The sequence below is a fragment of the Hylaeus volcanicus genome, chromosome 2, assembly GCF_026283585.1.
Source record: "Hylaeus volcanicus isolate JK05 chromosome 2, UHH_iyHylVolc1.0_haploid, whole genome shotgun sequence".
Lineage (NCBI taxonomy): Eukaryota > Metazoa > Arthropoda > Insecta > Hymenoptera > Colletidae > Hylaeus > Hylaeus volcanicus.
Window position 1 is genome coordinate 492,331 of NC_071977.1, and position 23,916 is coordinate 516,246.

A 23,916-nucleotide genomic window follows, 5' to 3' on the forward strand; every position below is an offset into this window, starting at 1 on the left:
ACACTACACGTTCGTACCAATCGCATAAAATACATCCACAATTATACTTATAGTGTAAAGAAACACCTTCGAATTTACGCAGAGTTAAATAAATAATTATAATAAATATTGAACGTACAAAATAATAAATTAATATCACGAACATCAGACAAAAATGTTAAATTAACGAATTAGATCACAACAGACATATTATACAATTGTGCATCCGACTTTGACTTTGTAAATTAAATAATATTTCTTAGATTATAGACTGAATACCACGCGGACGCAAAGTAAACATCGTTGGGTGTAGTCAGAGTATTTGATTGATTCTCTAACTAGATAAATATGTGGGCTTATCGTACGCGTATCTTTCGCCTTAATTGGATTATTAACAAAAATTGAATATGTTGACGATTAAACAGAATCAACAGCATACACGGCGTGAAAATTAAAAACCGAACAAGTGGCACGATGCAAATATGTACGTTATAAACGCGCATTAGCATATCGGCAAATTATAATGGACTTACCCAAATTTGTAGTCGCATAAATATTATCGCATGAAACAAATGTTCTGTGTGTGTGTGTCGATTAAGTTTAGCGTTTCAACAATTTTACTTTATCGCTGATCTCCTTTAGATAATTTCCTGAACTAAATTTTACTTTTAATGCGATGTTACTTAGATTTAGTGTTCACAACAACTTGGGAGCAAATGTACATAATATTCATGCCCGAAACAATCAATCGGGTTAAACAAGGACTCTCAACTTTTATGAGTTGAGAATACACACAGCGTAGTTAGCATTATTTTTATGATTAAATTTATCTCTATAATAATTATCATTGAATTGGGAAGCAAAAGTAGTTCACCATCGTTGCGAACCAAAACAGAGCCTTAGCCATCGTAATGAAATATTCGACTCTAACTATATCATTTTTCAAATTTGCATGCATTAACGATACTACTTAGTTATAAGCCTGTATGTAGGTACGTAGACTATATTAGATGCCACTGTAATGCCGGTTTTTCGTACAAGATTCCTCATGTTTGAAATTCCACCATTAATTACTGAAATACTTTTAGACCTATTTTCTGTTTCCACACCATACTTCCAACATGTTCTACTTTCAATTTTTAAACAAAGTTTCCTGACCTGTTCGCGATAAACGATAATCTGCTACTATGTGTTTCATAAAAAAATACTACCTCGAGCGATACTTATTCAATTATCGTTTCAGGTAACTGCACAGCAGGGAAGAAATAAATTATTTATACAGATATTTAAAAAATCCGCTTCAGAGCCTCGTCAAACGTAAATGATAGTCTATAATGCTTCGTCGTCGTTGCATATTAAATTTTAGAACCAATATGACAGTTGACCCTTTGAAATACGATTACAATTCGTAGCAACCGATATGCTCGTTGTATTGTAAGAGATACTGGTGACTATTCGCAGAAGATTACTTATAGAAGGAGAACGAGAAGACGTTGATACAAGGAGAAGAAATCTCATCTACGTGCCTCACTTACTGGCATAGTAGCATTTTACCCATTTAGTAGAATTGAAAACGAGACAATGCGCTTTCTTCCAATAGAAATCTGGTGCTTAAGAACATCCGATTTCTGGAGAGAGATGGGGAAAGAATTTCAAACGTAGGCTGGCGAAAGGTTTAAAGTAAGTCGCGAAATGACATTGTTGCGTATCGTAGCCCGTGTTGTTCTTGAACTTTTAATTATTTGTATCACCATTATGCGACAATCGTGACAGACGACCATGGAGACGCCGCGCAATCTTTCTGCGGCCAATCGTTGCTCCGAAGAGTGACTAGAGAAACTGGAGAATGCCTTTGGCGATGATACGTTGGCTGGACTACCGCTGCTCTTGAAACTCCTATGACACAGAAATCGAGGTCAAGATTAAAACTTTATCGAGTGAAAAAGGAAACGAAGATATCAATGAAGAATCAATTGTCATCATCACCTTTTATCAAGACTCTCCACTTCTCTACGGGCGTGAGAAGGTGGTGTCGAAGTCGGTGTAAGTATCAAAACAGGTGTTGTAGTCGGCGTTGATGAAGGTGTTGCGCTTTTCAATGACGAGTCTTTGCGCCTAGAGGCTGGCGATGCCGGTGCAGATCCAGCTGCTCCGTTGCCCCTAAGCCAGGAACTCTTGCTGGTATCCGGTTCCGATGACGACGGCGAAAGAAGAAGACCAGGTGACAGCAAAACCACGGGAACATGTGCGAAATGCTCTGTTGGGATTCGCATCTAAAGCAACGTAAGTTGTGTGAATAAAAGTAGTCGAATAGAGTAATTATAGAGTAGAATTATCTGTTAAACGGGTCGAAAACTGACTTTTGAATAGCACTTGACGCATACGGTTCTTTCGCATAAACGGCAACGTTGTCCCCAAGGACCTAAGAGTCCAAATCGAGTCTTCAGGCAGAGGAAACAGACCCGCCTTTTTTCCACATCTTCCTTCACGCGACCTTCTACAGGTAGAGATTCCAATTCGGCTTTAGTGAGTACACTACGTATGTGAACGATCTCTTCGAGAGTTAGGGAAAGTCTTTCATCCAGGAACATGTCACCCAATGTAGGTTTCTAAAAAAGGGAAATATATTTGATTTAATGCATAATTCTTCAATTTGGTCGCCATCTTGAGTGTTCCTACCTGTCCTTTATCATCTTGCCAGTCTTCGGTGTGATGTTCGGTATCCTTTGTACCTTCAGCGATCGTTTGGGAACGACGAGGCTGTCTTGCTCTCGGCTGAGGACTCAAACTTGGACTAGGGTTCAGGCTAATATTGGGACTCGGGCCCTGACTCAACGCGGACTCTGTCACGCCTACGTGCTGACGACTCTGCGGTCTCGAATGAGGAAGAGAAGTTGTACCGGTTAGTGCTGTGAGGGCTATACTGCGCCTAGCCGCGTGTTTTCGAGCCGATGCTCTTCTAGATGGACATTGCGTTGCGAGGTCGTAAGCTGTAAACATAAAATTTACGATGGTTCAAAGATGTTTAGAGTCAAATATTAATACGTAGATGATAATTACATTCAAGTTGAGCATCGCAGAATCGATGATACTCGTTTCTCGTTAAACGAAGCCCACCCGTCTTTCGCCAAGGATTAGCAGAACACGCTTCATCTTCGTCTCTGTGATCTTTATGTCTATTGCGACTACTGCCTCTGTCCGCGAAAGAGTAGTCCTCTTTAAGATGCCAGTAATTCATTGCTTCATCCTCTTCCTCGAATCTTGTTACCGTGAATTCCTCGTTGTAATCTTCATCGTCGTCGTCGTCTTCGGCGTCGAGCTGTTTATCGAGATGAAATATATCATTCTAATCAACAAAAACGCCTATAATACAAAGCACATTTAGAATGGAAGTAATATCCACCTTCAAGTCAAAATCCACAGGTATTACTTTCCGTCTGCTCGTCGTAGAATTCGAACCATCCAGATCTCTTCGAGAAGGCTTCGGCGCTGTGGGTGACTCGTTTCCTTTGATGTCAGAGCTACTGTGAGTTTGATCTAAAAATTTGATTCATGCGAACAGACTTCAACCGAATCGATGACTATTATAGAAAGCACAGAGATATATGCATGTCGATGGCCAGTGAATATGACGTGTGATTGATTTGTTCTGTGAGGAGGGAAAAAAAAAACATTCACAAAGTTGTGGTACCTCGGTTAATCTAAAATACGTACATAAGTATTTCCTGCGCGCGGGTCAAGTTACATATAGTGTATTACAAATTACATTTCTTTTCATGTTTCTTTCAAATCATTCTACACGCAGTTGTAAACTTTAAGCTATCGTCGGGTTGGTCGAACAGAAAATGAATGGTATGATTACCTGCGACCGTAATGCGCCTTCTACGCGACTTACGATTCCTGTTTCCCGTTATCCTGATTTCAGGCTTTCCGATTCTCTGCCTCGGTTGCGGCACCGGTGGCACGTTCGTTCTGCTCCTGCTCGCAGTGGCCGGAACATTCGTCGTGTTTCTACCAGCCACTGTTGCCGTCGTCGAAGACGTGCTCGTGGCATTTGTCTGATCCTCTGTTTGCAACCACTGAGCCGCCACATCCTGTGCGGGTTCTTGTTCCTGCTCCGGCTGCGACGGTGGTACCTCACCCAAGACTATCATGCGGGACTCACCGCCTAAGAACCAGTGACCACCTTACTCTTCCACCTGTTTCCACTTTCTCTAGTGCATAGCTTCTCTATTTCATAAATTGTTTACAGTAGCTCTACTTGCGGCACGACGTCCGACTGGATACCGCTCTTGCTGGTATCTCCCACGATCCTCAGGCTCGATTCAACAAACACGCGACCTGTGAATCAACGTCGGCTTCTTTTATCATCCATGACCGTATCTCGACGCGGGGCCGGATTATTAAGAACAGTTAAACAAGGACGTGGTTTACACCCAGAAGCTTTAATGAATAGCAACCAAGAAATTAAACTAATACATGGGGAAACTCTAGCCACCATGTACACACATTCTTTAAATACTTTGTCCTGGAGAATCTTCTCCCTTTGAGTACTAAGAAAGAAAGTCGTCAAGCCATTGTTTACTACAAGGGTGTAGATATCACCATCCTGCTGTGTTCCTTGCTTGTGCACAATTGCTTCTAAATTCCAAAGATCCTCCAGCTGGCAAAGGTCTTCTAACTATAGCTTCTGAAATCCCTATGCCTTGATTCAGCTCTGCCACGACGAGATAACTCCTATTGTTTTTCATCGTCAAAGCAAAAGAAACAAATAGATAGTTTGTCGTAAAAATGCTCGTAGTTACCAGCGTTCAGGAGGCTCCAGATCACTTGGTTCATCCGTTCGTGTGCTCCATTGTCCGGGCCGCCGTGGTGCTCATGGATCCTCGTGTAGGGACTGTACATCAAGTACACGTGCTCGTTAGTGTGGCTCTCCTCTCTCTCGGTGCACTCGACTTACTGGTACACGTTGGACACCCGACAGGATTTCACGCTCGACCTGAACCTTTCCCCCGCGAGTAGGGAAGCGAGTGGAACACAAACGCACAACGCAAGAACGAGGAATCACCGGATCCGACTTGCAGTGTTTGTTGCACGATGACGTTCTCTCGGGCGACGTCAGCTCGGCCTTTGCGCGCTTTCGGTTATTGATCGCGGTCGGTCTGGGGCTCGCTACGTCTAAGCCGGCCTACCGTTGCGAAACATGATTCATTCAGACCATACAACCCCTTTTTGTAAACGCGAGACACCTAACGCGCGAGAAATAAATCACACGAGATTAGGCACGCGAAATTTTCTTGTACTCTTACTTTGAAATGATAGTCTTTTGTTCCTGGCGGAGGGGGAAGTATCGAGTTGGTACAGACGATCGAGATAAAGGTCTGAGTTAAATGTATTTTGGGATAATTCTCCTTTGTTTTCTTTAAGATTAAAGGGGATGTGTCGAGTTGGTATACTCTTATATGTAACACAGTTGATAGTATACACTGGTGAAGTTAGATCTGGGCTAAATGTGTTTTAGAATAATACTCTTTTGTTGTCTTTAGGGGGGGGGGGGGGGGGGATGTGTAGAGTAATATACATATGTACAGTATATGTATATTGATGAAGTATTGGTACATACCAGTGATCGCAATAGTTATGGAACTTTTTCAATGGGGTCCATTGAATCAGTTTGAATTGAAAGCTCTGAATTATCACAATTTAAAGAAATAAGAGACAACTGTTTTTCTGGATTTCTGCTGTATACTCGTGGAATACTTCATTTAGAGCACAACCCTCTTTGGTAAAGACACTAATCACGAGATAGAGAACAAAAACTATCACACAGAAATGGACACGAAATTCTCTTGCTATATCTAATCTTAGTTTGAGATTCTGTCATTATTGTATAATAACGAAGATAAATTTGGGATTATTTCGGATGATACCCTCGTTTCCTTTAGGAGAGGACAGTTTTATCGAATTGACGTACACTATTCTAGCAAGAATTAATTTAAGAAGTAATCAAGTATTTGGATAATTTTGTAGGATGAAAATGTCGGGGATGCAAGCATTGGAGGGGAATTATTATTCTAGAAATATGAAGACACGGATACCGATGTTCTGGTCGTGTTGCGTGGAATTGCCAGGCTGTACTCTCGAGATTAGGGGTGAGAGAGACGTGCCAGGCCTGCGTGGTATTGCACGCGCGCGCATGCCTTGCATCTTCGCGCATGGATACTCCTCGTTAAATACATTTTCGTTAAAAATGCAGTTACACGTGTGCGGCGCGTGGCTGTGTAGGCATCGTTGGTCCATAATGTTTGGAGTGTACGCGTGCACTCCCATTGCCCCAACTCGGACATTTTCTCTGGCGTCCAATGAAAAATTTATCTTTCATGGACCTCCCTTCCGTAAAAGCAGGAATGTCTGATATTCGTTTTTATAAAATTCGAGAAACAAGAGAAAAGAAAATAAAAGAAATAAAAAGATTAGAATTTGTGCGAGCCTGGTTCGTTTAATTCGTTTATTTATTTCAGATTTATTCTTGTCGAAAATATTTTATATACTGACACCTGTTTACGATTGCGTGTATCGTTTATTGTTAAGTGTAAAATGTTTGATATTTTAGCACAGCATAGTTATCTCGAGAAAACTTACCGAGGTACCACATGAATCAACAATGAGTAGCGAAAAATGTAAACTTGATACGTGAATTTTTATTGATTTATTAAACCTCATACACGAATGAAGATGTATTTAATAAAGCAGCACGACATGTAACATGCAAAAATGATTGTTGTGCGAGCAAACAGATAACGTAACTTACCACTCTGGGGAGATGTTCTCTCGTTCTTAGGAACGTATCTGTTGCGCGAAGATCTTAAGTTCGGTGGCTTTTTTATGCTCTCCATGAGTAATTCTCGTAAGGTCCAGTTCTTTTGCAGCGGTGGTAGCTGTCTCTCGGATGCCTGCGTAGAATCATATCACTAAAGTCTATTAAAAAAATTGTCGTATCGTACAATTCTCTCGACAATTACATAACCAGAAATTCGTATCGATGAGATTGAGAATTGTATACCGTTCTGAAAAACACGTTACCTTTTTTAGAGGAGGCCTGCTTCGAATAAATTCGAGAATAATCGCGTGTGCGTCTTTTCGCAAGTGCGGCGTCGGTGACGGTGTTTTCCTGAGACGATACCGCCTCTCTCGAATATCGTCCATTAAGATTTCGTACGGGGTCAACTCAAACTCTGCCCCTTTTCCACGTCCTCGAGTTGTGGTCTTCGAACCCAAGTTGGCTTCTACCTTTTTCAGTTTCACCCCTTTCCTCAACTCTTGGATAACTTGTACCCAAAATCGTGCCTATCGGAATCGTTCTTTTAATTCACCTGGTATCACTTACGGTAAAGTGTTGAGAAAAGATAGAATCTATACACAAAGTGAGTCACTTTCAGAAATCTGTGAAGGTTACATCGAGTTAACTTTGCGCCAATAAAAACGTCAAGCGATATGGATATCTATTATGTAACGCAGATTATCTAAAAAGTATTTTTAATTTTTAAGAAATTTTACCCATTAGCTTACTTATTTATTAACATGCAATTACAAATTAGTGAGTTCGCTAACATTTTAGCGGTGTTCAAGTTAAATATCTTAAAATAGTGCTCAAAGTTATCGTTAATCGTGCTACATGCTTCGCATTGACAGTCATCTCTAAGTTCTAACATTTACGTTTCACATGCGCAAACAATTATTGACGATGACATACTTGTATAGCCCGCCAAATCCTAATGTCAGTCTATAACGGTAGAGAGTCAAGTCAATAAATCTCAAATATCTTATCTCTGCAAAATGATAAATGACTTTATACGACAGGGTAACGTTGGTTGTTCCGTGTACACGAATTACCATGCCTACGTTCGGATACTTGTACAATAATTCGTTCGATTCAACGTCGATGTAATGTACAGTAACTCACTCTCGATTGCGAGACTTTATTTAATTTTATCGATCTCGTCAAGTGCCCATTGAATTTAACATAATATGTATTTATTCGAATTTTGTTGTATCTCATAAACGCTATCGGCCAACTAAAGACGTACATATAATTTTGAAATCATTCGTAGACTATCTTGGGATCGGAAAGTGATATTACTGTATTCAGACACACCCATAAAATGAATCATATTGTAAATACATGTTCCTCGCGTCGCGACCATTAAAATGCTTACCCAATCAATGAAATCTAACGTATCGAGATTCTGAACAGACATCGAGTTCAGCTTATTGCCATCACTGTTGGCTTCATCCCTTTGACACGCTTGCAGTTTCTCAGCCGCCACTGTATCAAGAAATTGCGACAATTCCAACGCCTCTGCTACAAATGCCCGTATTACAGCCTTATAGTGAGCTTCTGCAGACTCAACGGTAGTTTGCATGTGCCTGGTACATAACTATAAATTAATATACAAATTAATATAGTATACATATTTATCGTTACGAAACGCAGACAGTCAATATGTACGATATTACTACACGTACGTGCATAACATTTTTTAACGAGTATATTAACGGTCTTTCTGTGAAGGTATCATTATTTTTTTGTAACGAGAAATCATCGACATCGGCATCGCTGGAGTCGCGCTCGATGCCTTCGTCGTCTGTTTCCTGTCGACGTTCTTCCGTTTCCCCTTCGCATCCTGAGGATCACGGAAATTAATTGAATCATTTTGGGACGATCCCCTAAATACAGGGTGTCCCAAAAATGTTGTAACACGTTGAAAGGGGTGGTTCGGGAGGTGATTTGAAGCAACTTTTTCCTTAGCAAAAATGTTGTCCGAGGCTTCGTTGAGGAGATATTAACGGAAAACACTGACCAATCAGAGCGCGAGGATGCCAATGGAGCGGCCGCGGTAGCGTATGAGCGAAGCCGGCTAGCGCGTAGCCTACGCTCAACCGGCATCCTCGCGCTCTGATTGGTCAGTGTTTTCCGTTAATATCTCCTTAACGAAGCCTCGGACAACATTTTTGCTAAGGAAAAAGTTGTTTCAAATCACCTCCCGAATCACTTCTTTCAACGTGTTACAACATTTTTGGGACACCCTGTATATCACACTATGGAGTAGTTGTTTATTCTCCCTTAAGTCATTTTACCTCCACTCGAGCTAGTCATTAACGTTATGAGACCTTCTAGATCCGGTGATAGAGGCCTTTCTTCCTGTTCGTCTAGGCCGAAATCAAGCGCTTTGAAAATCATCATGCCTAATGAAAACATCGCCTGCGTCAAAGAGAAATGTATTTTTATTTTAAATAAACTAGCGGTCGCTGTTTTGTTTTTCACCAAGGTTCTACTTCGACTACTTACCTTTTCTTCCGAAACTGTGGGTTGTTTCGATTCTGTAACATTAAAAAGTTTAAACATTAAGTGGTAACGAATTATTCTTACACGAGGTTCAACAACAATCGTTTATTCTTTTCCTCGAATAAAATTTCACAAACTGTAGTAATAATAGTCTTATCAAACATCTTCGTCGTGCAAACAGTTAATTCGTATCATTATTCAAGCACTGAAATTTCACGGAACGCATATCTTAAGCCATTTACAAGTATTGCATGATTTATCAAAGATTGACACATCTGTGTCATGCTTTAAATAAAATTTTAATGAAATTGCAAATATATTATCTGAGGTATCGACATTTACAGAACTTCCTATTTCTTTTTTTTACGAGTCTTTATTCGATGTATTATTAATTTAAAGAAACATCAGAACCATGGAAAAGGTCATTGCTCCACGAAATCAAACAGATTACTTTTCCCTACTATTGCAATGAAAACAAACGAAACACCGATAAGAGAGCGAGAAATTAAAGAGATAAGGATCTATTGTTTTTACCGATTAAATCGCCAAGCCAAACATCGCCATCCTTGTGAAGGACGATCTGCGATAACTCTGAGAGTTCATAGAAATTGCTGTTCGGCAAACGTGACAAACTCTTGGCCGTTTGATAACACAGAGCCCACGCTTGTTCCTGGCTGACTGGTCCATTGAAGGATAATAAAATATCTTTCAGATTCAGTCGACCATCGGCGTCGAGTCTGCACTTTGGTCTATTCGTTGCTGTTTCTTCGTCTCCTTTATTCTCGATAGTTTTCTTCTCATCGTCCGAGACTTCGAGGCCGTCGTCGCACGACGTTGACTTCCTCTCGTGCGTTGTCATTTTTCTGTTAATTACATTCGTCATTTTAAAAACAAAGAGAAGAATCGAACCAAAAATTCAAATTCGAATTCTTATCTAAATGCTAGACGAATACGAAGTCTTCGTTAAAACTTTATCTTCGCATCGGCGTAAAAGAAAATTGTTAAAAGTCTCCCTCTAAAGCAGTATTAAATTTCTAGTATATTTACGATATATTATCTGCTTCAATTTATGTTTTCAGATAGAAGAAGATAAAAAGAAGCCTGTGAGATTTCTTTTACATATGTATATTTCGAAACAGATATCACCTATTTAATAATTAATTGTATATAGTGCTGATAGCGAATTACCAAACACCTATTCTAAAGCTCTTACGAAAATTACGTAAAAAAATTGACCCGCAAACGGTAACATTAACGGTACGATTACTCGAGGCGTCGCAAAAGTTAATGAAAATTGTCTACTAACAAACTATAACACGCATCAGTAAACGGAGAAGAAAGTGAAAAGAATTTGCACGGTGAATACTTATACCTTCGCGTTATCTTAAAACGCGTGTACTTTGCACTCTGTACATTTGCAAAATAAATTTAGGACCATTTTAGGATTATTAAAAAAAATTAATACAAAAACTTTGGTTACTATACCGAACTAGACGATAAATCGACAAATTGATCTACGTAAGAGTCATTGATAAAAATAACGAAAACGTACACGAGTACTTTCACTTTTCTTCCTTCGTGTTTCTAGTATCAGCAAGTGTTATGCTGATACACCGTCGCTTGAGAAGAGTTTCGTGATTTCTTCAGCAACCCCGGACACTTATCCTGTTGGATGAATTCACGCACGTACTTCGAATTAAACGCAAACAAGTTGACTGATGTATCTTTCTGGTCCTCCGCGCTCAACAGCTACATACGATCCAGATAAATATTTATTACTATCTGTCGTCACGCATTCAACGACAGTGACAAGAGATATAATAGTGGTTAATATATCACGATTATCGTACGCCCCCTTTTATATACCGATGAGCAATAGTGCTTCCATGAAAAAAATGGAAGCTCGTAACAATAACTGAAAACTGACGAAGACGAAGGTCGCCAAACGCGGATAGTTCCCGATAAATTCTCTATCTAATCTGTTTGGAAAGTCGCGTGTTCTTCCACTTATTTTTATACTCGGCCACATCTTTTTCGACTAAATTTCGTTTTTTTCCTTATAGATTTCATGGAACCCTACAGAAAACATACAGAAAGTTTTTCTCTAAAGTGAAAATCCAACTTTTCAAAAATAAGAGAATGATGTAATTTTTAAGAATTCGCAAGGGGACGACTCCTCAGACTCCTGGCGATTTTGGTAAAAATCTAAAATTGTCTATAAAAATTATCTTTCACTTCCTCGGTCAGAATGAAGGATCACTTTTATCAAACCATTTTTCTTCTTTCCTTTGGGAATTTTTGTCTCGTAAATAATAGAAGAATAATAGAAAATATATTTTGAAAAGTATTCGTTTGCATTATCACCGGCGTAATGTATGTTCGTCCTTGCAAATAAAAAAGTATACAGACGCATGGGTCCAAAGTATTAACAATTTTCAAAACAATTATTGCGCGTAAGCTAGGGTAAGCTATCGATCGAGTGCGTATATGCACGTTGTTAGTGCATACACGAAAAATTGTAGACAATGAGATACGATTCATCGATGCACGATAGATGGTGTATCAATCGTGAATGAGCATTCTATTTTTGCTGGGATCCTATCGGATACATCTGTATACACAAAGGAGATTCCACGCAGATTCCATCCAAGAAGCAGAACATCGTTTCGTTCATCAACATTTCGATGTTTACACTCTACATTTCACGTATAAAAACGATCAATAAAAGAAAAAGTTTGTTCGACGGGACAGTTCGAGGTTAACTGTTTGTATCATTCACTTACAGTACACCTTTGGAAATAAATAAACAAACTTGTCGTACGTGAAATTTCACGAAACATAAATCGTTTAACGCAAATGATTTACACGACTTTGAGTAAGGGTAAATATAATCGATTCGGTTAGCCGATTCCATTGATTAATAACATATTACTAGGGAACGTATGAAAAACATTTCCAGGAGCACGTTTCTTACTTAACTTTTCTGAAACTGAATAATCGTCTACGTCCAAGTAGTGTTTATAATAAATTACTTCGCATTGCAGTATCGCAGTATATATGTTAAAATATTCACTTGATCATTGATCGATTCGCTTTGGGGAAAATACCCATGGATTATAAATAAATCAGAAATTGTAAGGAGAAAGTGATTTAAATTTATTATGAAATTTCGATACGTACTTTTGGTTATTTAGGCTGTTGACATATATGATTCGCAGTAAGATACACGTTGAGTTGTTCACCACATCACTTTTTATTCACCGTTTATGAGACACTTTCGCGTCACTTTTCGAGTAAAGTGAAATAATTGTTTTACGGACGATCTTTCGCATCGAGCTTCTTTCCTGCAGCTTCTGACATGGATCATATTAATTTTCCCTCGGGCACATTGACAATCGAATCTCGATGCGACACACCGCTCATCATACATTTATAGGCGCGATTAACCACTTTGGTCATTATAGAATTGAATTAAACGAAATATTTAACGTATATACGTGAGTACCCTGTTCGGCACCATCACAGCAACACCGGTAGTGTACGAATTACGATAAACTACCATTCGATCCATAACCTGTATTCCTACCCCAGTGTTATATGTGTATCATCTATATGTATATGTTGGTTATCCCAAATGGCATAGGTACATGTTACATGAGAACGTTAGATAAAGATAGATCGAAAATGTCTAGATATTTATCTCGAAAACCGAGATAACAGTATTTATTTAGATACGTTTCAAATGACAATTTAATAGTTCTGAGAAATGTTAGACAAATCGACTGTAGTACTATGGCCAAAGGGCAGAGACGAATCTGCGTAGAAACCTTGAATATTGTCTGAAGACATTGAACAAAATGAATCGCTTAAAGTTCCATGAATAATAAGAATTATTTATTTATTCTCTGCCTAGGGAAGGTAAGTGAAAAATACTCGGGGAAAATTATGGGAAAATAACCTCTTGGATATTTTTCCGTCATCTGCCTTCTTGTTGGTAAATTGGCGCCATTTCTTCGAGACGCGGAAAATTTAAACATCTTATTTTACATGCTATGGGCACATGTTTTATCATCTATATCTGAGAGTATTAGCAAAGAAAAAATATAATTTAAGAATTAGCTCTGAAAATTTGAAAGATTTTCCAAGAAAGATACTACGACGAAAAATATTGACAAAGGTCTACGCTGACTAGTCGATAAAACTGTATGCTATGGTTGCATTTTCATTAAAGGGCGTTATATGATTGACCAACAGGAATGCTTGTCAAGGGACAAGCTGTTTGCTGAACTGAAAGTGTGAATTACCCTTTAGACGTAAAAGTCGAATTTCTGATGCAATATTCGTTAATAAGACGTGAGTGCACTATATAAGTGATAGTAAGGAAAAGATCGAGAATCAGTGCAATTAAAATGTTCATTCGTGTTTAGAAAAGCCAGCGAATTGCTAATTTTGTCGTAGACGCCAAAGTATTTACAGCGATACTCAAAATGACTGAAGAAGACTCGGTAAGTAGGAATATTGGAAAATGTCTTTCTAGAGGTATCCATGTCGTATTGGTAAAGCATGGGAGCGTGGTCATCTTGACATACTTTTTCATTTTTTGACAATACTCTGCGACCTATGGTCAAGGAAATAAAGAGTTCACCCAAGCAAGCAAAATACTTTGCAGCCAAGTGATCATGGAATAAAAATAATGCGGCTTTGCGGATTCCAACCTCAAAGCCATGTGGATAGTATTTAATGGAATGCAGATTAATATTCGATGTAATGTCTCCCGACATACGTTACACACTCTTCCCTTTTTCCTTTACGTTCTATGTATGATGTTGATTTTATCGTATCGCAATAGTTTACGTATATTTCATAGAATGAAATCATTTGTAGTAAAGTTATTTCATTTTTCTATTTATTGTATGTGAGACTTTTGAGTATATTACTGAATCTCGATACAAAATTTCATCAGCCGTTACATTCCGTGTACTCTTCAATTAATTTTTAACAAAATTAGTAACAACAATATAAGTAGATATACAATGAAATTAATATGCTTATCTACTTTATTGTAGTTTTTATGAACCGTATTAAGTTACATAAATTATTGAATAAATTTCTAGGTATTTGATCCCACCTTGAAGAAGAAAAAGAAAAAGAAGAAAACTAGCTTTGATCTTGATGCTGCATTTAACGAAGGTGGTAGTACCGGCGATGCGATGGAAACCACTGGTGACAAAGAAAACCAGGAACCGGATCTACCTGCATTGGCGGAAGATGATGATGCATTGGATTTAGAAAATTTTGGAAGGAAAAAAAAGAAGAAGAAAAAAGCATTTAATTTGGATGAACTGGATGCTGCTTTACCAGACACAAAAAAAGAGGTGAACAATTATAAATAAAGTATGTTTTTAATATAAAAATTTGAAAGTAGTTCATGTAATCTTATGTTATTTTTTCAAAAGGATGTCGTTGAACAACAAATGGAAGAAGTTCCTGTAGATGATACCTTTGATTTAGATATGGACTTCTCGAAAACTAAAAAGAAGAAAAAGAAAAAGAAAGATCTCGACGAGCTAGTAGCAGAAGAAGAGCGTAAAGAAATAGAAGATAAAGAAAATGGTAAATATTATATAGTAAACAAATGTCGTAGCTGCGGGTAACTCATTATTTTATGTTACTCATTATTTGTTAACATGCTGCACTGAATCTGAGCGAAGTGCAGAGTATGGTAAGGGATATGTCTGCTGTTTCCTATACATATCACATAACAGTCATAAGTACATACATCATTTCTATATTTTCACAAGTCTTATTCCAGTAGAAAAACTAGTATATCACTTCGTATTTCATGAAAGTAATTTGATTCTAACGACAAAATTGTGCGATGTATTAAACATCGAACGAGAGTATTTATATATGCATCTTGAACAACAGAAAACATAGTTTTTTGATAAATTATATTTTTCTTTAAACCGAGTTAAATCTAAAGAAAAGTATAGTTTGATTAGCGAAACCAGACACAAATCTCTGTAAGAGGATATCCTAGTCCATTGTTTCATTCAATTTAGTAAGATATATATCATAGTACTGTAGGTTTTCAGTAGTCAGACTAGAATATCCACTTTAATATTTCTACCATCAATTTTGTTATATCTAAGTGTTATATGCTAAGTGAAATTCATATTTTCTAATAGAAGAAACAAGTTTATGGTTCGGATCCGATAGAGATTATACATACGATGAATTACTGGTAAGAGTATTCAATATTATGAGGGAAAAGAACCCTGATATGGTCGCAGGGAAAAAACAGAAATTCGTTATGCGTCCTCCCCAAGTTGTACGTATAGGCACCAAGAAAACATCTTTCGCTAATTTCACTGAAGTAAGCATCGTCGATGTTCGTATTTTATTTTGATCCTTTCTTTTCGATCTATATCACGATTTTTCGTTGCAGATATGTAAAACACTTCATAGGCAACCAAAACATTTACTCGACTTTTTACTTGCTGAATTAGGAACTAGTGGTTCTGTTGATGGAAATAGTCAACTTATCATTAAGGGTCGTTTTCAGCAGAAACAAATAGAAAATGTTCTTAGGAGATACATTAAAGAATACGTTACCTGTCACACTTGTCGCTCGCCAGATACTATTCTTCAAAAAGATACTCGATTATTTTTCTTACAGTGTGAAACCTGTGGGTCAAGGTGTTCGGTAGCTAGTATAAAATCTGGCTTCCAGGTAATTGTGTTTTCAATTCGAATACAAATGACGAGTAATCCGGTAGCTAATGCCTGTGCAAAGAGTTGTGTCAGAAGCATTTATATCTTAAATGTTTTTTTATAACAAAGAATTATTTTTATTTCAGGCCGTCACAGGGAAACGTGCTGCTATTCGTGCAAAAACTGCCTAAACAAATTTTCATATGCCCCACCTATCAATTTTGTAGCATAATTTTCAAATTGTCACAAATCTTTTTTGTGTTAGAATACTGTTTTTACTATACCTATTGTAACGGCGTGCAATCCAAACACCTATTTTTACTTGTACGAAATGAACAGCGTCAGTTCCAAAATGTGATCATGAAATTTACAACATATAACCCTGTTTTTAATCATCGATCTACATGAAGAAAATGAAATTCCATGAGAATTATGCTTTAACGCGTTTCTTTCTACAATTTTCCTTAGGTCGTCATTTTTTATATAACGTTCATTCTTCGAAACACGTAAAAAGCTGTACGATTTAACTGAATTCGAACTTTTCACACACACACACACACACACACACTCTCTCTTGCAATACATAGACGAGTGGTATGTACTAATTTTTCGAGAAGGTACATAACTAACCTATAGTCACGATTTGAATAATAATGATATAAACAATGACACGGTAATACGAAATGCATTGCTTATCCATTTGTCTACCATTGTGACGTGAAATCCTGTATAAAGAATTATCAATTAAATGGAAAATGGTATGGATTACCAGTTGTTAACAATAGATTTAAGCAGGTAATAATAATTTGTTATATCATTTTCTGTATACAAAGCAAAAAAAAGAAAATTATGACATTAAATTCAAGTACATTATGTATGGCAAAAAGTATTATTCCCATAACTAATTATCTTTCTAGAGGAATGTCACAGTGAAGTGTAATGATTTTTTCAAACAATTATAATGGTAACATTTATTAGCTAATTTATTCAATTGTATTTACTAGGTAATAAAACTATCTTAAGAAGTCCTGTCATCACTCTTCTTCTCATCCATTCAACAAAAAATCGTCAGTTACGAAAACAGTGCAATTTTATTTATTAATCATGTTATATTTTAATAAAATATTAGTTTCATTCTTCCTCTACAAATTTAACTTGAAGATTACTCTCCGTTCTTTAATTTTGTTATTTTTTCCTTCACTATAGTAGCAGTGTCTATAAAATTTTGAAATATTTCGATTGGCATGTATGGCATCGGAAAATCCGTGAAAGGGACCCATACTCGCGACTGATCTTCTGATACTTTCAAATAGACTGGTTGCGAAAATGCTAATCCTTGTGGAATACCAAAAGAACCTACAAAAAAAAAAGACGTTCTTTCGTTTCCAACTTTATTATTTCACCATTTACCATCAGAAATGACTCCTAGCGATATAATTTCATCTCCAATTCGTTCTTCTTTGCTATACCACAATTTCAAAAGATCACAGATCGCTCTACATTTTTGAAAATCTTCTGATCTACCAACTTGATATTGAGTAAGCGACTAAAAACATTCGATTAAATATAAGAATTCATATTCTTTTATGTATTATGTACATAATAAAGAATGATTGGATATGTACTTTACGTTCGGAATAACTTTGATAAGGATCTGTTTTGTCGTGCGATAAATAGAAAAACCATCTTAGTTCCGAACGCTGAACCCCAATTGGTAATGTTACAGTTTCGTTTGATTCTATAGCTCTTCTATTGGGTTGATAAATATCACATTTTTTAATCATATGATGAATATCAACAAAGTGATTGACTCCTATAATTAAATTTGATTGATCATTCGTGCGTAGACAGAAGCATTGGAAGTATTAAATTTCTTTGTAATGATGTATAAACCAACCCAAATATCCCCAAACAGGTGGACAACCAAAGTTTCGTAAAGTAAAACCCAAGAAATTAACAAATGGATATACAAGTTCTAAGCCATAATGAGAACTGACAGCTACGATACTTGTGTTTGGTAATTTTGTAAGCATGTGCATAATATTAACATAAAAGCATATTGGACCCATTGAGCAGAAAATTACTTTCATATGTAATGGCGCATGTTGATTTATTTGCATAGATAATTTTTTTATGCATTTATAATTTCGTTTTAACCAACTATCTGTACTTTCGAATTCTTCTCTAAAAATATGTATACGATAATAATAAAGATTAGAATCTTATTATTAATGGTAAATATGAGTACAACAGCTGGATTTTGTATACCTTGATAAAGCATCAAGATAAATTAATATGTCACAGTCATTTAAACCATCGGGTATATTATTCAAAACTTTTACTGCATTTAAACCTACACCAATTCCCTTTGAATCTGTAAGAATTCTTTTCAATTTAAAAAAACATCCTGGCTCATCATATAAATTAACTACGAGTCCATGAGTTAACCAAAGCTCTTTTGTTAATATCAATTCAGAGACCAAGTCTGGGCACATCGACCTTCCTGCACCTATTATCATTATTTTACGACGTTTTTCTTGTCCATCTAAACACTTACATTTTTGATTCTCAACGTCATGAGCCTACGCGATCGAAATTTAATAAATATAAGTAGAATGATTTAAAAATTGTTCCAACAGATAATGTTTATTTACAAATATTAAATCCGCCTGTAAAGCATCGAGATCCTGTTTAGACAAGTCTAACGTGATATTGTAATATTTACGTAAGAACTTCGAAAAACGATAGCTACCTCCAATGTAAGAAATATTAGTTCTAGTTAATCCAATTTCCTTCCATATTAAAGGAGATTTAGCGTGATGCCATCCATGACATGTACAAATCTCTTTTAACCATTGCTAGAAGTTAAAATTTATTTGCATTAAATATTATTTTCGAAAGAAATATTGTCAGACTTACTTTCCATTCGATCGATCTTTTACAAATTTTCTTAAAACAAAAATTGCGCAAAACTGTTGATAAATTTTCAGCAATGAAACATACTTGATTGAAAGCATAGTCTTCTACATTGCCAGCTATTACAATCATGCATCTCTCTGCAGACATGTTTTTTTAGGTTTAACAATTGAAAGATGTTTAAACAGTATAGAAATAAATTATACAGTGTAATTTCTTTAAATATACAATATTTATTAAGGCACATAGTCTTCTTTCAAGTTTACATTCATAATCACACTTTAATTATATATATAAAAGAAAAATAATACTGATAAAATAAAAGAATTATTATTAAATTAAGTATTAAATAAAATAGTTAATAGATTGTTGTAGTATCGATATTAGAATATGTCATCGTCATCATCTTCTAGTTTTGATAAATCAACAGTCCAGTCTTCCATATGTTTTTCTTCAATGAATTCAGGTGACAGACATAATTTTGGTAATTCAACCTCCAATAGTTCTGGTTCTAAATAAACAATAAAAAAAACTTGTATAAGGTACTTGTATACATTCATAGTGTACAAAGATGATACCTGATACAAATCCCTCGTCCTCATTCTCCTTGTCCAAAAATACACTTGAAAATTCATTTTCTAGGACTACTGAATAAATATTATCTGTAAGAATAAATTATGATAAATACACTAGTTCAAGAAGGTTAAACTTTAAATATTAATAAGTCTTAAGAACGTACCAAATTCAGCCTGCATATCACAATATGGTGCCAGATTTTCTGGCTCAGGGTAGGACTTCATAATTAAATTTCTCTGTAGGAATGGTTCCTTGAAGACATAATCATCAAATGGCTTTTGTGATTGCACATTATTTTTGTCAAATATTACATTTCTTGGAGATACACTCTTTATTTTATCCGGATGACAAGTTAGCTTCTGTAAGGAAATTATAAGTTACATTATATTTATTGAATTATTGAATATTTATACCTTTGCTGGAAGTTCTTTTTGAGGTGATATCGGACTGCTGCTGATGCCACTGCTGTCTAACTGTGAAACCTTTAGGTTCAAACATTCCTGTTGCTTATTAAATACATCTTTATTTAAACTCTTCAGATTTAGACTAGCAGGTACATTTGAATCAGAATTAGATCTAAACGATAATCCTTTTGATTTCGGTTGAATGGGGGTTTTAATAGAAGCTCCATGTACTCCAAGAGAAGTTTTCGATCTTGATAAAGATTTTACTACTGGATCTGTAAGAATAGTTCGCGTAAATTATATTTATTACGAAGTACATTTAACGAGATACTAAATTTTATTATTAGCGTTATTTTACTGTAAGTTTAAAATATTATTACAAAAACATGTTTACAAGGGCGTAACCTCTAGTTTTTGTTTATACCTTTATCAAGATCTGATATTCCGCCAAATAAATTGAATATGCCAGCCATTTTATAAAAACCTTCCTCGAAAATGTATGTTCAAATTATTATTTTGAATGGAAAATAAGAGAATCTCACGACACTTTAGTTTTCGTAAATATCGCTTTCTTTTATCGCAAACTGTACGATACTCAAAATCAAGTTGTTGTAGCTACTTCACGCCTAGAAGTCGCATGCGTGCTAGAATCGAAACCTGAGACCAGTGTTTCGCCTCTATAAATTTACGTATTCCGTGGTGGAACGATTGGCCGAGGGCAGCCGAGGGTTCGCGGAGAAGGTAGTTCGGTAGTTGACAAAACGTCTATCGCGAGATTGTGGAAAAAGTGTATGGTAGATATAAAGGAGTATCGTTCGCAGCCGAAGCTCGTAGTGTCGCGCGACTCGAATAAAATTGACGACACGCGAGTCCGTGTAATCGTGAATCGAATATTAGCGACAGGTCATCGTACAGGCGCACAATGAGCTTCCTATTGTAAGTTGTGTTTGTTTTTTCTTTTCCTTTCCTTTCGAGTGAAAATCGACATCACCCTCGTTACGATTTCGCGATCCCGTGTTGACTTTATCCGCGACGAAACAGCGGTACGAGCGAGCGTTAAGCACACCCTGCGAATTTCTCGTTCGATATTCCGTCAAACCCAATAGCGAGCGACGAATGACAGCGTAGATGACGATTGGTAGTTTGTCCCGCGAACCGGATCGCAACTCGAACAAATATTGACAGAAACCGTCCCCGTCGGCTCCCTTCGCTTGCCTAAGCTTGGCCAATTTCGGTTCTCTACCCATTCCCTTCGAATTCGTGTACATCGCGATCGACCAATAGGTGCTTAACTAAAAATAGCGCGATGCCATAATTTCTTTAAAAAATTCATCGTTTTCGTACGATTCTTTGCCCTCTCTTTTTCGTAGCTTTCACCCGTGCTCCGTTGCACGCAAACACGATGCTAGTCGCACGACAAATTTTTAGCGTTCGTTTACCATCGAGCAAGTAGTTTTAATTATGATTAATATCGATCGATATCAGCATTTCCGCCCTTATCAGGACTGCGTTCACGATGAGTACTCGATTTTAGTAAACAGTAAACAGTTCATGGTAACTTCATTAAATTTTTGTAAAATGCGACCTGTGTATATATATGTATATATATAGACAAACAAAACATTGGTCAAATCTCCTTTTATAGGAGCTCCAAAAATTAATGTTTACGTACTATGGACATAATTTAGACTAACACGTACTTTAAAGTTAATTGATGCTAAAGAATGTTTTCATGGATTTCTCAAGTGGAAGCAGGTCCTCGAAAACCTTCAAGCCAAAGAAGAATATTCCAGAGGGAACTCATCAATATGACTTGATGAAACATGCGGCTGCCACCTTGGGCTCCGGGAATTTGAGACTAGCTGTTATGCTTCCAGAGGGTGAAGATTTAAATGAATGGGTTGCAGTAAATAGTAAGTAAAAAATTATATTCACATGTATTCTTTACAACAGCATAATTAATTTTTTATTGTTCCAGCTGTTGATTTTTTCAATCAAATCAACATGTTGTACGGCACCATCACAGAATTTTGTACAGAAGAAAGTTGTCCCATTATGTCTGCTGGACCAAAATATGAATATCATTGGGCAGATGGACATACTGTCAAGAAGCCAATTAAATGTTCAGCACCCAAATATATCGATTATTTAATGACTTGGGTGCAGGATCAGTTAGACGATGAAACATTATTCCCTTCGAAAATTGGTAAGTGATTTTATTTTATTGAAATTTGTTCTTACACGCAACGTAATTTACTGACGCAAGTTCCGATCTTCTAGGTGTCCCTTTTCCAAAAAATTTCTTGTCCATCGCCAAGACAATATTAAAACGGCTATTTAGAGTATACGCGCATATTTATCATCAACATTTCAGCGAAGTGGTACAGCTCGGCGAGGAAGCACATTTAAATACGTCGTTCAAACACTTCATATTTTTCGTTCAGGTAAAGAGAGCGATATTAAACGCTCGAATTTTTAAAACGCTTCGAAAGTATGTCTAATTTGTTGTTTATCGTAGGAATTTAATCTGATAGAAAGAAGAGAATTAGCGCCGTTACAGGAATTAATAGAGAAATTAACGGCGAAAGATGCTCGATGAATGATCTCGATCGTCATCCGAAAACTCCTCCAAAGAATCTCACCCGTGCTATCTTTTAACAAACGTGTAACTGCGCATGTTATTTAACTAACCCAATCATTGCTAACGCGACCACTGCCTCGTGCCAGGATTCGCTGATCATACGACATTCTATTCATTTAGGAAAAGAAGTGACTGGTATACGTTTTATAACGAATCATGGACTTGTTAGGTTGAAATCGATTTTCGAAAAGGAAAACAAAAATAATGTTTTGGGTGTTTACAAAACGGAAACGATAACGATTAAGGGGGTGATGATTACTAATGTAGACTTTTGTAAAATAGTTATACATTCGATGTGAAACTTAGTACTCGTTTTGTTTTATGTTTTGAAAAATGAAATATTGTTTTTTAATTAGTCGAGGTGTTTCGTCGTGAATTGTAATTTATTACGCGCAACAAGTTTTTGTACTTGGGGTTTACACGCCAACGAACGTTTTCAAGCCGAAGAACGTACAAGTCAGCGTGAATCATACGCAAAGAGATTAATTCATATCGGCTATAGAACAGATATAGCTCTGCGAACTGTTCAAACAACGACGATACTCGGTCTTGCGTTTCTATTTTCATCGTTCGATATTCCGTCTGACTTATTGCGTTACGATTTGATTGCCCTTTTCAAAATCGTGTCGTCGCTTTTAACGATACAAGCGGTTTTCGTTGTCGAAGTAGTCGAACGAGTCGGAATATATAATGTTTATATCACGATACTGCACATTGTTGGATTATAAAATTATTAAGTTAATATAATACTATTATATTACTTCATAATATGTAATTAGTTTAGACGATTATCGTGTTAAGCGCTTAATAGAAATTATTTATAGAGTTAGGAATTTTATACGCACTACATTTTATCCTTTATACGAGTGAGTTTTTGAGTCTGTTCTATTTTAGAGAGCATATTATATTTAAGCCGTTTGCGTCGTATCGCTGGGAAATTTGTTCGATGAATTTTATCGTCCTTTTATCGCAAAATTACTTGTTTGTTGATATATATACATATATATATATATATATATATATATATGAAAATTGACGCGCACGTTGACGGCATTTACCGTTGAAGGGAGATCATCAATTCGTAAACACAGTCACGAATTCACGGTTTAGTGTTAATACGATGGATACAGGGTATCCCAGGAAGAACGCAAAGGGCAAACATTTTGCATACATACATATGATAAACATGCGCGATGCGTGTACTCACGAAGCAGTACACGTTCACCCGTGGTTTATACTTCGCTGTTAAGAGCAATTTGATAGTGATATCAAATAGGATATATTCGTTTGTAGCGCGTTCAGCAACGTATGTTCGTTTTCTCGCTTATAGGAAATGAGAT

At 36.6% G+C, this 23,916-nt stretch overlaps 5 protein-coding genes across 8 annotated transcripts; 2 read left to right on the forward strand and 3 right to left on the reverse strand.

Annotated features, from left to right (window-relative positions):
* Positions 1–625: 625 nt before the first annotated feature.
* On the reverse strand, positions 626–13,233 carry LOC128872748 (protein spire). 3 transcript variants are annotated; one of them, XM_054115746.1, is made up of 16 exons: positions 12,506–13,233; positions 10,878–11,074; positions 9,860–10,188; positions 9,329–9,360; positions 9,118–9,241; positions 8,506–8,663; positions 8,196–8,417; positions 7,733–7,762; positions 7,063–7,326; positions 6,791–6,932; positions 3,383–3,516; positions 3,040–3,298; positions 2,659–2,969; positions 2,340–2,588; positions 1,966–2,252; positions 626–1,875 (listed from the first exon to the last, which is right to left on the reverse strand). In XM_054115746.1, the coding sequence occupies exons 3-16, from the start codon at positions 10,182–10,184 to the stop codon at positions 1,632–1,634; spliced, it is 2,781 nt and encodes a 926-aa protein (XP_053971721.1). In that variant the 5' UTR covers positions 10,185–10,188; positions 10,878–11,074; positions 12,506–13,233; the 3' UTR covers positions 626–1,631. The 3 variants fall into 3 exon arrangements, with proteins under 3 accessions (XP_053971721.1, XP_053971720.1, XP_053971723.1); XM_054115745.1 differs by lacking the exon at positions 10,878–11,074; XM_054115748.1 differs by lacking the exons at positions 7,733–7,762; positions 10,878–11,074 and having other exon boundaries at positions 12,506–13,232.
* Positions 13,234–13,636: 403 nt separating this feature from the next.
* LOC128872749 (eukaryotic translation initiation factor 2 subunit 2) lies at positions 13,637–16,925 on the forward strand. The gene is made up of 6 exons (XM_054115749.1): positions 13,637–13,830; positions 14,440–14,700; positions 14,782–14,938; positions 15,514–15,701; positions 15,774–16,058; positions 16,186–16,925. Exons 1-6 carry the CDS (start codon positions 13,813–13,815, stop codon positions 16,228–16,230), a joined length of 954 nt encoding a protein of 317 aa, XP_053971724.1. The 5' UTR covers positions 13,637–13,812; the 3' UTR covers positions 16,231–16,925.
* A 276-nt stretch (positions 16,926–17,201) lies between these two features.
* Positions 17,202–19,105, reverse strand: LOC128884831 (putative malate dehydrogenase 1B). The gene is made up of 7 exons (XM_054138481.1): positions 19,043–19,105; positions 18,694–18,897; positions 18,308–18,621; positions 17,937–18,223; positions 17,665–17,852; positions 17,450–17,585; positions 17,202–17,395 (listed from the first exon to the last, which is right to left on the reverse strand). The coding sequence occupies exons 1-7, from the start codon at positions 19,103–19,105 to the stop codon at positions 17,202–17,204; spliced, it is 1,386 nt and encodes a 461-aa protein (XP_053994456.1).
* A 63-nt stretch (positions 19,106–19,168) lies between these two features.
* On the reverse strand, positions 19,169–20,549 carry LOC128872750 (uncharacterized). The gene is made up of 5 exons (XM_054115750.1): positions 20,360–20,549; positions 19,945–20,210; positions 19,695–19,890; positions 19,534–19,617; positions 19,169–19,466 (listed from the first exon to the last, which is right to left on the reverse strand). Exons 1-5 carry the CDS (start codon positions 20,406–20,408, stop codon positions 19,339–19,341), a joined length of 723 nt encoding a protein of 240 aa, XP_053971725.1. The 5' UTR covers positions 20,409–20,549; the 3' UTR covers positions 19,169–19,338.
* Positions 20,550–20,617: 68 nt separating this feature from the next.
* Positions 20,618–22,933, forward strand: LOC128872751 (MOB kinase activator-like 1). Of its 2 annotated transcripts, XM_054115751.1 has the most exons (5): positions 20,618–20,871; positions 21,682–21,848; positions 21,914–22,141; positions 22,216–22,379; positions 22,454–22,933. In XM_054115751.1, exons 1-5 carry the CDS (start codon positions 20,858–20,860, stop codon positions 22,532–22,534), a joined length of 654 nt encoding a protein of 217 aa, XP_053971726.1. In that variant the 5' UTR covers positions 20,618–20,857; the 3' UTR covers positions 22,535–22,933. The 2 variants fall into 2 exon arrangements, with proteins under 2 accessions (XP_053971726.1, XP_053971727.1); XM_054115752.1 differs by lacking the exon at positions 20,618–20,871 and having other exon boundaries at positions 21,668–21,848.
* The last annotated feature ends 983 nt before the right edge of the window (positions 22,934–23,916 follow it).

Coding starts and splice junctions, on each gene's coding strand:
- LOC128872751 (XM_054115751.1), top strand. Junction 21,849..21,913: donor TGAATGGGTTGCAGTAAATA/GTAAGTAAAAAA, acceptor TTATTGTTCCAG/CTGTTGATTTTTTCAATCAA. Junction 22,142..22,215: donor ATTATTCCCTTCGAAAATTG/GTAAGTGATTTT, acceptor CCGATCTTCTAG/GTGTCCCTTTTCCAAAAAAT.
- LOC128872748 (XM_054115745.1), bottom strand. CDS start 10,184: ATGACAACGCACGAGAGGAAGTCAACGTCGTGCGACGACGGCCTCGAA. Junction 9,361..9,859: donor TTGGCTTGGCGATTTAATCG/GTAAAAACAATA, acceptor TTAATGTTACAG/AATCGAAACAACCCACAGTT. Junction 8,418..8,505: donor CGTTAAAAAATGTTATGCAC/GTACGTGTAGTA, acceptor ATTAATTTATAG/TTATGTACCAGGCACATGCA.
- LOC128872750 (XM_054115750.1), bottom strand. CDS start 20,408: ATGGCTGGCATATTCAATTTATTTGGCGGAATATCAGATCTTGATAAA. Junction 20,211..20,359: donor AATATCAGATCTTGATAAAG/GTATAAACAAAA, acceptor CTATTCTTACAG/ATCCAGTAGTAAAATCTTTA. Junction 19,891..19,944: donor AAAAAGAACTTCCAGCAAAG/GTATAAATATTC, acceptor ATTTCCTTACAG/AAGCTAACTTGTCATCCGGA.
- LOC128884831 (XM_054138481.1), bottom strand. CDS start 19,105: ATGTCTGCAGAGAGATGCATGATTGTAATAGCTGGCAATGTAGAAGAC. Junction 18,898..19,042: donor AAGACTATGCTTTCAATCAA/GTATGTTTCATT, acceptor TTTAACTTCTAG/CAATGGTTAAAAGAGATTTG. Junction 18,622..18,693: donor TACAGGCGGATTTAATATTT/GTAAATAAACAT, acceptor TCGATCGCGTAG/GCTCATGACGTTGAGAATCA.
- LOC128872749 (XM_054115749.1), top strand. Junction 14,939..15,513: donor AATAGAAGATAAAGAAAATG/GTAAATATTATA, acceptor ATTTTCTAATAG/AAGAAACAAGTTTATGGTTC. Junction 15,702..15,773: donor CTTTCGCTAATTTCACTGAA/GTAAGCATCGTC, acceptor TTTTCGTTGCAG/ATATGTAAAACACTTCATAG.